The sequence below is a fragment of the Oncorhynchus mykiss genome, chromosome 16, assembly GCF_057628025.1.
Source record: "Oncorhynchus mykiss isolate SJ-2025 chromosome 16, ASM5762802v1, whole genome shotgun sequence".
Classification (NCBI taxonomy): Eukaryota; Metazoa; Chordata; class Actinopteri; order Salmoniformes; family Salmonidae; genus Oncorhynchus; species Oncorhynchus mykiss.
The window spans coordinates 51,965,148-51,979,619 of record NC_143037.1 but is presented as its reverse complement, the minus strand read 5'-3'; the positions used below and the strand labels follow the sequence as shown (position 1 = coordinate 51,979,619).

Genomic DNA, 14,472 nt, shown 5'->3' with positions numbered 1-14,472 from the left:
TGTGATGCCAAGGACCCAAGGTTTCTCCTCATGTATCTCTGTGTTTCCTCTCTGCTCTGCTGCTAGATGTTGGCCACAGACACCACATAAGATGTACAGTGGGGCAAAAAAAAGTATTTAGTCAGCCACCAATTGTGCAAGTTCTCCCACTTAAAAAGATGAGAGAGGCCTATAATTTATCATAATAGGTACACTTCAACTATGACAGACAAAATGAGAAAAAAAATCCAGAAAATCATATTGTAGGATTTTTAATGAATGCATTTGCAAATTGTGGTGGAAAATAAGTATTTGGTCACCTACAAACAACCAATATTTCTGGCTCTCACAGACCAGCCTCTTCTTTAAGAGGCTTCTCTGTCCTCCACTCATTACCTGTATTAATGGCACCTGTTTGAACTTGTTATCAGTATAAAAGACACCTGTCCACAACCTTAAACAGTCACACTCCAAACTCCACTATGGCCAAGACCAAAGAGCTGTCAAAGGACACCAGAAACAAAATTGTAGACCTGCACCAGGCTGGGAAGACTGAATCTGCAATAGGTAAGCAGCCTGGTTTGAAGAAATCAACTGTGGGAGCAATTATTAGGAAATGGAAGACATACAAGACCACTGATAATCTTCCTCGATCTGGGGCTCCACGCAAGATCTCACCCCGTGGGGTCAAAATGATCACAAGAACGGGGAGCAAAAATCCCAGAACCACACGGGGGGGACCTAGTGAATGACCTGCAGAGAGCTGGGACCAAAGTAACAAAGCCTACCATGAGTAACACACTACGCCGCCAGGGACTCAAATCCTGCAGTGCCAGACGTGTCCCCCTGCTTAAGCCAGTACATGTCCAGGCCCGTCTGAAGTTTGCTAGAGAGCATTTGGATGATCCAGAAGAAGATTGGGAGAATGTCATATGGTCAGATGAAACCAAAATATAACTTTTTGGTAAAAACTCAACTCGTCGTGTTTGGAGGACAAAGAATGCTGAGTTGCATCCAAAGAACACCATACCTACTGTGAAGCATGGGGGTGGAAACATCATGCTTGGGGCTGTTTTTCTGCAAAGGGACCATGTCGACTGATCCGTGTAAAGGAAAGAATTAATGGGGCCATGTATCGTGAGATTTTGAGTGAAAATCTCCTTCCATCAGCAAGGGCATTGAAGATGAAACGTGGCTGGGTCTTTCAGCATGACAATGATCCCAAACACACCGCCCGGGCAACGAAGGAGTGGCTTCGTAAGACGCATTTCAAGGTCCTGGAGTGGCCTAGCCAGTCTCCAGATCTCAACCCCATAGAAAATCTTTGGAGGGAGTTGAAAGTCTGTGTTGCCCAGCAACAGCCCTAAAAACATCACTGCTCTAGAGGAGATCTGCATGGAGGAATGGGCCAAAATACCAGCAACAGTGTGTGAAAACCTTGTGAAGACTTACAGAAAACATTTGACCTCTGTTATATACCCTTTGTTGGCAATGACAAAGTATTGAGATAAACTTTTGTTATTGACCAAATACTTATTTTCCAACATAATTTGCAAATAAATTCATTAAAAATCCAACAATGTGATTTTCTGGATTTTTTTTTTTGTCATTTTGTCTGTCATAGTTGAAGTGTACCTATGATGAAAATTACAGGCCTCTCATCTTTTTAAGTGGGAGAACTTGCACAATTGGTGGCTGACTAAATACTTTTTTGCCCCACTGTATGTTGTATGCACAGAGAGGTGTGGGGAGAGAGAAAAAGAGAGGTGGAGAGAAAGCGGTAGAAACAGATCCACAAAGAATTTGAAAACAAACCCAATTTTGATAAACTCCCATATCTACTGGGTGAAATACCAGTGTGCCATCATAACAGCAAGATTTGTGACCTGGTTCCACAAGAAAATGGCAACCTGTGAAGAAAAAACACCATTGTAAATACAACCCATATTTATGTTAATTTATTTCCACTGCTCTAATAACAGTGTATCTATCCATCAATGTTCACATCAATATGATAGTGGGAAGGGCAAATAGACTCTGGAGAATACAGATTAGCTTGGTTTGTTCAAGACAACCATTTTAGCACTAACATTTCATAATATAAACAGACTTCCTCAAACAAAATAAATGAGACTGAGCTTGGAAAAGCAAGAAAATGTCAGCAAAGCAGAAGTTAATATGTGCTAGGGCTTAAAATTGGTGGCCTGTGTGCATTTTATTGAGGACAATTATTTCTCTCTCCTGACTTCAAGTAAAACATGTTTGAAGTCTGGGGGTTGGCTGTGGTCCCAGCAGGTGGGCAGGAGACCGCTGAGAGCAGCAGGGAGGGAGAAGGAGAGAGGGAGAGACACCAGGCCAGGGAGACCATAACTTCTGGGGCAGGAGCTCCCTTGTTGCCTGGGCTCAGAAACATGCCTGGATGAAAGTGTTACTGTATGTCTCTGGAACTAGTTATAAACGGACTTTATCAAATACTAATGGACACATTACGCCACACAAAACTCTGTCTCTCATATCAGGAGGACACACATTTTGTCCTCCAGTGCCACTGAGGTTATTCACTGTGAGGGGTGGAAGAAGGGTCATTCAAACAAACACATCGTAGTGGAGAGTTCATTAGAGGTGTCTGTTTCTCTAGTGAAATACCAGACTCACAGTCGAGAAGCGGGTCCCTTTTCTGTTTGTTTTAACACAGTAACCGCAGTGGGAACCTATAAATAACACTGGTTTCTGTCGGGATCCAAGTTCTTATCTGGAACTAATGCGCTGTATTTTTCTTGTCAAGATTAGCTTCTATTTCTGCCTTCTCATTTTGGCCAGAGAAAATAACAATGGAACAGTTGAGACTTGAAAGTGTTGTGTAATTGTCTTTCTGGAAACTACCCACCCAAATCGCAAAATCTAATTTGATAACTCAATTGGGGGAGGGTTCTATTCTGTTTAGGTCCCCAGTCCACAAAGATGATCATTTTAAAGGCAAGGACTTAAGCTAGCCTGTTTCTTACATACAGTCCTATTCTTGTTTTTTTTTAAGATGAACAGTGAGCACAATCAAAGTTATGCAGTGAAACAACCTGCAGTTGAAGTCGGAAGTTTGCATACACCTTAGCTAAATACATTTAAACTCAGTTTTTCACAATTCCTGACACTTAATCCTAGTAAAAGTTCCCTGTCTTAGGTCATTTAGGATCACCACTTTATTTTAAGAATGTGAAATGTTAGAATAATAGTAGAGAGAATGATTTATTTCAGCTTTTATTTATTTCATCACATTCCCAGTGGGTCAGAAGTTTACATATACTCAATTAGTATTTGGTAGAATTGCCTTTAAATTGTTTAACTTGGGTCAAACGTTTCAGGTAGCCTTCCACGATCTTCCCACAATAAGTTGGGTGCTCGCACACACCTTTTCAGTTCTGCCCACACATTTTCTATGGGATTGAGGCTTTGTGATGGTCACTCCAATACCTTGACTTTTGTTGTCCTTAAGCTAACTTGCCACAACTTTGGAAGTATGCTTTGGGTCATTGTCCATTTGGAAGACCAAGCTTTAACTTCCTGACTGATGTCTTGAGATGTTGCTTCAATATATCCACATAACTGTCTTTCCTCATGATGCCATCTATTTTGTGAAGTGCACCAGTCCCTCTTGCAGAAAAGCACCCCCACAACATGATGCTGCCACCCCTGTGCTTCACAGTTGGGATGGTGTTCTTCGGCTTGCAAACCTCCTCCTTTTTCCTCCAAAACGATGGTCATTATGGCCAAACAGTTCTATTTTTGTTTCATCAAACCAGAGGACATTTCTCCAAAAAGTATGATCTTTGTCCCCATGTGCAGTTGCAAATCTTTGTCCCCATGTGCAGTTGCGGTTTTGGAGCAATGGCTTCTTCCTTGCTGAGCAGCCTATCAGGTTATGTCGATATAGGACTCGTTTAACTGTGGATATAGATACTTTTGTACACGTTTCCGCCAGCATCTTCACAAGGTCCTTTGCTGTTGTTCTTTGATTGATTTGCACTTTTCGCACCAAAGTACGTTCATCTCTAGGACACAGAACGCATCTCCTTCCTGAGCGATATGACGCCTGCATGGTCCCATGGTGTTTATATTTGCGTACTATTGTTTGTACATATGAACGTGGTACCTTCAGGCGTTTGAAAATTGCCCTAAGGATGAACCAGACTTGTGGAGGTTTACAATTTTTTTTCTGAGGTCTTGGCTGATTTCTTTTGATTTTCCCATGATGTCAAGCAAAGAGGCAGTGAGTTTGAAGGTAGGCCTTGAAATAGACCTCCAATTGACTCAAATGATGTGAATTAGTCTATCAGAAGCTTCTAAAGCCATGACATTTCTGGAATTTTCCAAGCTGTTTAAAGGCACAGTCAACTTAGTGTATGTAAACTTCTGACCCACTAGAATTGTGATATATTATTTCACTTATAAATTCACTGTGTCTGTAAACAACTATAATTTGTTTTTCAACAGTAAGAACAGCCAAACACATGTCCAGGCTGTGTAAGGGCTATTTGACCAAGAAAGAGAGTGATGGAGTACTGCATCAGATGACCTGGCCTCCACAATCACCCAACCTCAACCCAATTGAGATGGTTTGGAATGAGTTGGACCACAGAGTGAAGGAAAATCAGCCAACAAGTGCTCAGCATATGTGGGAACTCCTTCAAGACAGTTGGGAAAGCATTCCAGGTGAAGCTGGTTGAGAATGCCAAGAGTGTGCAAAGCTGTCAAGGCACAGGGTGGCTACCTTGAAGAATCTCAAATATAAAATATATTTTGATTTGTTTAACACTTTTTTGGTTACTACATGATTCCATATGTTATTTCGTAGTTTTGATGTCTTCACTATTATTCTACGTGTAACTATTTTTTTTTTTATAGCTTACAGCAATGATAATCTGCCAGTGTCACATGGCAGGGCCAAGTGAGGCCTCTTCACAGAAGCATCTCTCTGTCTTCACCCCCACATCTGTGGAATTCATCATGGGTAAAGGAGGCCCGCCACCTACCTCTTCTCCAGCTTTTTCTGACAAGACAAACATGTTGATTGTAAATCTTACATGGCCTCACATTCAGACTGTCATCCCAAATTCAAATACTTTAGGAATGCCAACACATGGGTGTTAGATTTTACAGCTACCACTTCTCTCTCCTAGATGGAACCAGAAAGAAGTTCAGAGATCACCCTTCCATCCCCTGAACGTGACACTCACAGCATGCTGTTAACCAAACATCTAACTTAGCTCTTAGCTACTGGAGACACTACCTGGGTGCCAGGCATTCTACTGAACTACCATTTAATTAGCATTCTCTTCCTGGTTCACCACATGCCTGGGTGGGTAGTGTCACATTGCTGTTAACATTACACTACAGACAGATTCTAGGAATGCATAAGTGATTCCTGCAGAGAGCTCTTTGGTCTGTGGAGACACCATGGTCTCGAGTGGCTGAAATGACTGCGTGATTACTTATCACAACACCCTTTGCTCTGTTTCCCTGTCACGGACAGATATGAACATTCAATTGCACAAAGTGGACAAACCAGTCATGCTAAATGAAGGACAGAACATGCATGCATAACAGAGAAACCAAATGGCTTTGTTTCATTAAATATGTGCATCGTTCCATTGCAAGCACTTCTGTTATTAAACAAACCATTTTTTTTTATATATATATATATTTATTTTTTATGAATATCGCAAGCTACAACATAATACCATTTTTTGGCACAATTTTCTGCATCCAGTATGAAGGAGGTTGGAGGATGGTTCAAAAGCCAATGCTAAATAGCGTTAGCACAATGACTCGAAGTCTACAGGAACAGTTAGCATGCTAGCTGTTCCTGTTCATCCCCCTCTGGGGAAGTAGATAAATAGCTTCATTGCCAAAATATCAATCCATCCATTTAATATGGTGGAAATTACAGTCTTTATAGCTAATTACAGGTTATTTTTCTTTATAGAAAATTCTTAGGCGGGCCGGGCGTCTAAATGTTAATTTTCGGGATGGAAAAACAGTTTCAGTGTCAACTTAAATGACCAAAACCAGATAGAAAGCACGCAGAAAATATTTTGAACTATATAGATTTTTTTAATAATACCATCTTTGAGAACAATAAAACATAAGCTAGACACTCCGAGAACTGGATTTTTTTATATTTTTAAAACAGGGATCCAGGGCACATACCTATTGATGTTGTTATAATGTTTGAGCAGAGGAACACAGCATTAGTCATGGCAAAACGCATAGAATTTCAGTTAGTTGACTTTAAAACTGCTAGATTGGCTCTCGGTTCCATAGCAAACTATGTAGAATTACTGGAAATTTGATTAAAATCTGCAAAAAAAAATGTCCTCTCAGCTCAGTGGAAACATTTGTAGAATTGCAGAAAACATGCATTACAACAGCAAAATTCTCTCCGTCGCCAAGATAGCCTATTAGCTAGAAAGCTATGTTAGAGTTTACACTTCCTCTTCCAAAGAACTGTGGGGAAGTTAAAACAATGAAACTTTCTACCAAATCTATTCATTTAAAAATGCATTACTTCTACTTGCCATTATTATTCACCTGATAAGACATTTATTTTTTTGGCTAACATGAGGGGGTCCCTGGGTTGCCGGTTTGCCTGTGTGGGTGTCCCTAGGCAAGAAAAGTTTGAAAACCCCTGGACTAAGCTAAAAAAAAGAATGTGCTAACAAGGCATTGGCTATTAGGTCTCGAGCTGTTAGCTAGCAAGTTACATTTTCACAAGGGTGGTCCAACTACGCAGGGACCGACCAGAAACCCTACATGCAAGAAGATTTGAGTGGAAGCACAATTCACTTTCTGTGACCGTTGTTGCACAATTGCAGCTTGGGGCTTATTATAATCACCACTCGGATTTGAGCAGAAGAGCTGAGCCTGGCTGGCACACACATCTTTCCTCCCAGTACCTTCCTCTGTGGTTACTGGTTAGGACCCATCTGACGTCTGTACTCTGTAAACTCTGTCTAGGCTACATATTTCTTCAAATGTGTTTTTTATGCATATTTTAGCAAAACAAGACCAACAAACCTGCAGAACTTAGGGGCTTCAGTGTGTATGTAGCCTACACTCTGGGTCACTCAGGGCAAGAACTTAATTCAAACTTCCTAAAACCTCCTCTGGCAACAGGTCCTGTCCCTTGACCACTTCCCCACAATGACATTTCACAAATGGTGACAGAAGCTAAACGCAAGCTTACATTTCAGTTGGCCTACTTGAACAACCTAATCCCGACTACCACAGTATCTAGCTACAAAATAGCCAAAGTATATTCAGCTTTCTTGACTGAGGACCTACAGTACTATTAAAATAGTCAATTTGGAGAAAAGGGAATGCATTTAAAAAGGTATTTTGCACTGAAAGCTCTCTTTTTCCATTAAGACACTTAGTCTAGAAAAAGCCCAAACTGTTCCTTGGGGCCTGATAAATATGAAAAGCGATCCTCTCTGTGCTGTGTCAATGGGACAAAGGAGCTGGCTGTGAATTTAGGAGACAACACACAACCCTTCATCTGGCTAAACTCTGAGTGTCAGTTCAGTCAGTGCTGCTCCACGCATTCCTCTGTTAATTTCCCCACAATGGGCAGGCCAGGCTCTCTCTCTCTCTCTCTCTCTCTGGCCTGCCATGGGCTCCGTTTACCTCTGCCTCCAGGACCGGAAACCAGCAGCTGAGGTTGTTTGGACAACCTGGGACAGGAAGTGCCAGAGAGGAGCTCTTCCAGTGGACCTCCAGGATCGAGACGGATCATGGGGCCAGAGTGAGATGTGGGCAGTACGTTGCACTAAGTGTACAGTACACTATTTGTAAAGGCATAGCTTGAAGTGAATGTATGACACAGTGCTTCACCACTTCTGCTTCTTTGTTGATCTTGAGCCACTGGAATAAAACACATCCATTGACACATAGAACATGTGATAGGGCCTAGGCTATTGTAGAGAGGTTTGCACAGCGGCAGTCAAAAGGCCATATAAGCAATCTAAAATAACAGATGTAAATTCTATTTAAATGGAAGTCAATTCAGGAAGTGAATTGATATTCAACTTGTCAACTGAATACCACATGTTCTGGCATTGACTGGCAGTGGCATGTCATTGAACCCAACCCTGGTAAACAGGAAAGCCTTATCAGGCGTCAGTCTGCTGCTGTTCAGTCTGGAAGGTTAGTATTGATGCTGAGAAGGTTATGTTGACGCCTTAGGCTCCCTGTCTCTCACTAGGATAGCTGTGGGGAATGCTATCCAGTGTCATTCCATCCATTTCTCTTTCTGTTTCAGAGTAACACAAAGCACATGTGGGGGTTCTGAACATGAAGGGCTCAGTGTGTGTTCAATTGCATCTTCCATTCAGGTGTTCAGGAAGAGCAGACATTCTGCAGAGGAAAGCTGTGCTCCTGCCTGGCTACGAAAACACCACAAGTCTCAACATGTACTCCATTCCATAGGAAGAATGGCAAAAATTCTGCATAAATACAACACACCATCACCAATGCTGACAGTTACTGTGGGAATACAAATGATGTTGCATGCATTGTGCAAAGAAGGCCAACTACCTATGCTGTGCCTGTGCTAACCAATGTCAGTGTAACAACAACCTAGATGGATTTTCTGGAAATAATATTGCACAATGTCAAATTTCTACATCAGTTGGAACAACAACCACATTTGGCAGGTGACGTAGTTCAACGTGAAAGTTGAACATGCACAGATGTAGGCCTAGGCCTAAAGATCACTTATTTTCCACCATGAAAATAAGCCGAGCAAGCCGCACACAACACAGGCCAACCGTCTTTAGTGAAAGAACTCTATTGAACCGATGTCTGAATCAGTATGGTAATTTCACAGATGCTCCTAAACCAGGGGGGGTCAAACTCATTTGACGGAGGGCCGAATGTCCGCGCGTTTTTGGTCATCAATTAAGACCTAGACAACCAGGTAAGGGGATTTCCTTCCTAATTAGTGACCTTAATTCATCAATCAAGTACAAGGGTGGAGCAAAAACCCACAGACACTCGGCCCTCCATGGAAAGTGTTTGACACGTGCCCTAAACGTATTGTCATTTTCATTACATGCGCTAAATCAAATGTCACAAACAATAGAAAATCTCCCCCTGGGCCACTTGGGGGTAAGCATAGGCTACATGTCCATACTTCCGTATAGCTCATATATTTTTTATTTATTTCACCTTTATTTAACCAGGTAGGCAAGTTATATACATAGAGGCAATGCTAACAGTATATTTGAAAAGCTAAAGATCTCATAGATCTTCAGAAAAGTGGATATTACTAGGCTGGAGATATTCACAGTCTATAGACCATCAGTTTATTTATTTCCAACAAGTGCTAGACAAACATTTTCTAGGAGGTTGGTTGCCAGCCATTGATTAGGTGAGCTAGACCAGGGAGCTTCAAGTTCCTTGGCGTCCACATCCTTAAGGACTTAACAGGGTCCACACACATACCTGCACAGTCTTGAAGAGGGCATGGCAGCACCTCTACCCTTGCAGGAGATTGAAAAGACTTGGCATGGGCCTTCAGATCCTCAAAAACTTCTACAGCTGCACCATCGAGAGCATCTTGACTGGCTGCATCACCACTTGGTATGGCAACTGCACTGCCCTTGACTGCAGAGTAATACAGAGGTGGTGTGGACAGCCCAGCAGATCACTACGGCTGAGCTCCCTGCCATCCAGGACCTCTACAATCAGGCAGTGTCAGAGGAAGGCCTGACGAATTGCCAAAGATTCCATCTACTCAAGCCATAGACTGTTCACTCTACTACCGTCCGGCAAACAGTACTGGAGCATCGGCACAACTTCTACCCCCAAGCCATAAGACCCCTAAATTGCCAGACTGCTAAATAGTCAATTAATGGTACCCGAACAATCTGCACTCACACTCTTGCACTGACTCTAAGCACACTCACTAGACTTTATATACACACACACACTACAGTGTCACTCCCTCACACGTTCACTCACATAACACACAGGCATACCGACACCACAAACTCACACTCTTTTACACACATCATTTGCTGCTGCTACTTTGTTCTTTATTTTACTCTTTTACCCGCCTTCATGTACATATCTGCCTCAAATACCTCTGCACATTGATCTGGTACTCCCTATATATAGCTTAATTCTTGTGCATTTTATTTTATTCCTCGTTATTTACTTTTATTTATATTTTTTGACTCTGCATCGCTGGAAAAGGTTCGTAAGCAAGCATTTTACTGTAAAGTCTACACCAGTTGCATTTGGAGCATGTGATAAATACAATTTCATTTGATACAATGGGCTCATCATTCCCTGTCCACCCACAGATCTGTAACAGACAAGCAGGGATGGAGGCAGCCTTGAATGCATCATGACATCCCTGAATTGGATTTCCGATTAAGAGGGTTTCATGTAATTAGCTAGAGTACATTCAGTGTAGTGTACAGCCTGTCAAGAGTAGCACAGTGATGCATCACCTAGGGGCTTTTAGCCAACACTTGTCTCAGCCATGGGACGTAGGCACCTCAATGAGGCTTTTAGGAGGTTGATTGACAAGGCTGCTATGCACCTGTGTGTGGCCAGCATTCTAATTTCAAGTGGTTTATCTAGTCCTAGTGTTTAAAACAGGAAATAATGAAAAACCTCTCTCGTTGGGCTTGTGTATTGTGGCATAGACCTCAAGAGAAATATGTTCTCAACATGTTATCCCCAATCTTTTTCCATGTTTATTCTGTAGGGTTGGTCGTTATGTGTAGCCTAGTTCCAGACAAGGTGCAGGAGGTTCTTCCACTACCCCAACAGCACACTGCCCTTCTCTTGTTAACCAAGTACGCACCATAACATAACAACAATGGCCTCTTTAAAATGCACCTTGAGTTATGTTACGGAGTACACAAAGGGCACCACTGGTCCCAGGGCAATTACTAATAGCCTAGGTCATTGTGTATTCCATTCGTCCCATTTCTCCTGCAACCTTTACCTGAAAGGGCTGTAGAGCAAGTGTCACCAAAATTAGTCTCTCTGACATTATTTCTCACTACTCTCTGTGGGCATTCCAAGTGCACTCCATCTATCTAATCCCAAAAACACAAAATGTGTTCTTTATTTATTTAATAACCTTGAGCAAGACAGACTGAAGTTGTTTTTAAGTAAAAAAAAGAGCATGCAACTGCCCAGTCCACCGACAAACTCAATTCCTTCCACTTGCTAGTAGAGACAAGTTTCGGGAGGACATGGTGCAACAAAATGTAGGGGGAAGAATCATGACCCATTTTACTCACAGATCCTGTTTTATTGCGTTTTTCTTGGTTTATGTAAACGAATTTCACCGTGGCATACGAAAATGAATGAGTCTGGCGTCAAACATGAATAGGCATGTAGCCTATTGGTTAGAGTTGAGCCAGTAACCGAAATGTCCCAGAATTGAATACAGAGCCGACCATACCACAAATCTGTCGATGTGCCCTTGAGCAAGGCACTTAACCTCAATTCCGTAATACTATGGCTGACCCTGTATAGAACACATTTCACTGCACCTGTGACATTAAAATAAAATAAACATTTTTATAATTATGCTAGGGCGTTCGTAGACTATTTTTCTCAACGTTCCAAAATGTCTAGACAAACCAAAAAGCATGTGAGTAGTTTAGCTTCCCACACAAACTACTGACGACTCGAGGTTGCAATCTACTACAGATGAATATCTTGAATATGTAACGAGTTTTATGTTGCAATACATTTATTTTTCACTGACGATCATCTAACAAAGAGGCACTTCATTGCGCGTGCATGGCTACGTGAACATGTTATTAAACATGGCGAAGCAAGGGTACACTGCATGGATGCAAACTAACAAATGAATAGCTGATGCTGTTATTGCAACCGAAATACAATAAACTGATTACTCCGGGAGGTTGTTTACTGAACGTGGCTGTGCCGTTTACAACGTGCCCATGCACCGACGTTCCTGGTCGGAACACCTCGCGCTCTGCCTCCCATTCATCCACTGATCTCCCCTACCTGAGAAGGCTGGACAGCGGGTGAGAAGCATTGTGACCACTGATATTGCTGCTTCCACCAGTCCCCGATGATCCACTGCCACTTCCAGTCGATTGTCGTTTCCCAGAAAGAAGCTTTTCCACAGCGGCAAGATTTCCAGTGCGCGCCGCCTCTAGGAGTTCCTGCTCCTTCCCCATCTCGGATAGAGTAGGGGGTTAGACGGGAGAAAAAAATCCTTTGCGGTCCTCTACCAATCTCACAGACGTACTGAGAAAAACAATGGTTCCCTGCACGACTGGATCACTCTCCCAGCAACACAATTCTCCAGGATTGTTCTGATCTCCCACTGTAGCTCCGGGGAAAAGTTTCGTTCAGTACCACGGAGCAAACTTCCTTCGCCCAGTCTCATGCGCGCGTCACTTCCTCGAAACTGGCCCTATCTGACGTCGTTCAGTCATTTTTTTTCATAATTTCTAATTTTGGTGATTATTCTATTACCAATATGCACAAAATATATATTTGTACTAAATACAGTAAGTGCACAGTAAGTACACTGTGCATGTGCACATGGTTGTACATGCAATAATCAACTATAAAAAATCCTTTAAAAAAACTGTAGGATCGTTAAACACAAAATATATGTGGGTGCCAGAGTTCATTGCATATTCCATTTAATAATGGAGGCTATTGACATATTGATATAATTTAACTTCGATTACCAAATTACATTTAGCCAGAGCATCATCTGAAAAAAAAGCGTAGTATTTTATTTCCCATTGACAAGCCAAGCATTATGACTAGTTGAATGGAAGTACTCAACTAAAGCACTGGACAAAATATAACTGTGTGTGTATCTTTACTCAACTGACAGAGAAAAGACAACTATAAACAAAGTCACACATTGTTTTCAGTATTCTCTCAATAAAAGACCAATGAAGTTGGAAAGGAGTTGTCACTAGTTACCACAAGCACAATGTCCAAATTGGCTATATCGTAACAAATCTTGAAAATAAAAATGTGCTTTTTGGTTTTAATTTAAGGTTATGATTAGGCGTAAGGTTAGCAGTGTGATTAAGGTTAGGTTTAAAAAATAAATTTTTGAAATGGGCGGGGTTTATGGTTTTGTGGCTATGGTGACGACCCGGGAAAAGGAAGTGGATTTGAGCAGCAGCTTCCGACCGCGAATGTTCTAAAAAAATGTTTTGATGTGGCTTAAGTGTGTTGTTGGAATAACTAGAACTTATAAAGAGTGTCATGATATAGAAAAAAATTGGCCCCCAAAGTACTGGAACCCTACAACAACCTCACAACAGAGCCCACTAGCCTGACTCAATATATAGTTATTATTTGTTACATCTTCCCTACAATCCTGTTTACTTTGCATGACCTGCTGAAGGACTCTATGGCTGGAGATGAGGATGAGGGAACCGCAGGTCACCCTGCTTCCAAAAAGCTGAAATTGGAGCCTGAGAAGAAAACGGAGAGGTGCCAAAAGGTTGACTAGGATGACATACAGAAGATGCGGTAAGATTCATATATTCTACATTGTATTAACAAAGTGTTTGTGGTAACTGCACAACAACATATTTGTTGCAAGAATTCGTACATTAACATTTTCCCCCCGTGTTGTCCAGGGTTTGTCTCCTCATTGTCTGAGGAGCAGCTTTAACTGCTATGAGATCTGCCTTCCCTAAAGCTGCTATAAAGAAGGTAAGACCTTTAGGCAGTTTTATGTAAGATTTCATCAGAATCGGTTCAATTTCAATCAGAAAATTCACTGATGCATGTATGCTGTATTTCAACATATGTTTATCTTTACCTGGTTGATACAGCTGATACAGTCCATCACAGGATCCAGTCTCTCAAAATGTGGTTATCGCCATGTCCGGTATTTGCTGGAGAAATAGTGGAAGACGGTGAGTAAAGGACATCGCTGGGTCAATATTGACCAGATGAGTTCTTGATTGTCTTGCATCTCCACCAACAAAGACTGAGGCATTTTTGACTACTCTACCTTCTTCTGTTTGGCCCTGCAGCTGTGGACGTGTGTGAGAAGAGGGGAGACATGCCTCCCCTACAGCCCAAGCACATGAGGGAGGCTAAAGAACAGAGCAGATCCCCAATATAAAGCACAAGAACATTCTCTTCCACTGAGCCACTCATGCCTTGCTGATTATAGAAGGACAGAGCCAAGCAGGGATGTATTCCACCTTTCAGATGGTGGCAACTTACACACCACTTTATCATGTTCATTCTCTGTATTCCAATGTCCACTGGCATGGAGAATGTCTGGCTATGAAGGCAAATGCAGTATACTGCTGTCAGGAATAGTCCAACTCCAAAGTCAACCTCTGTGTTGAGGGTATTTCTTGGATATACTTGTCAATAATAGAACGTTTGATGAAAATATTAGATCTACTTAGTGTTTGTATATGTGATGCTTTATTATTTGAGCTGAAG

General features: G+C 41.8%; 1 protein-coding gene and 1 pseudogene across 29 annotated transcripts in view; one reads left to right on the top strand and one right to left on the bottom strand.

The window, feature by feature from the left end:
* LOC110492183 (ankyrin repeat and SAM domain-containing protein 1A) overlaps window positions 1-12,457 on the bottom strand; it is a 116,828-nt gene extending 104,371 nt beyond the window's left edge. For 23 of the 28 annotated variants that reach the window (XM_036947136.2, XM_036947143.2, XM_036947144.2 and 20 more), the window contains exon 1: window positions 12,034-12,454. In XM_036947136.2, coding sequence (XP_036803031.2) covers window positions 12,034-12,209 — 176 coding nt within the window. In that variant the 5' untranslated portion in view covers window positions 12,210-12,454. Of the gene's footprint in view, window positions 1-12,033 lie in introns of all 28 variants that reach the window. The other 5 variants (XM_036947140.2, XM_090203218.1, XM_090203219.1 and 2 more) reach the window with 1 other exon arrangement.
* A 948-nt stretch (window positions 12,458-13,405) lies between these two features.
* Window positions 13,406-14,317, top strand: LOC110492191 (transcription initiation factor TFIID subunit 11-like; annotated as a pseudogene). The gene is made up of 4 exons (XR_002468972.3): window positions 13,406-13,536; window positions 13,647-13,722; window positions 13,845-13,928; window positions 14,049-14,317. The product of XR_002468972.3 is annotated as a transcription initiation factor TFIID subunit 11-like (transcript).
* Window positions 14,318-14,472: the final 155 nt, after the last annotated feature.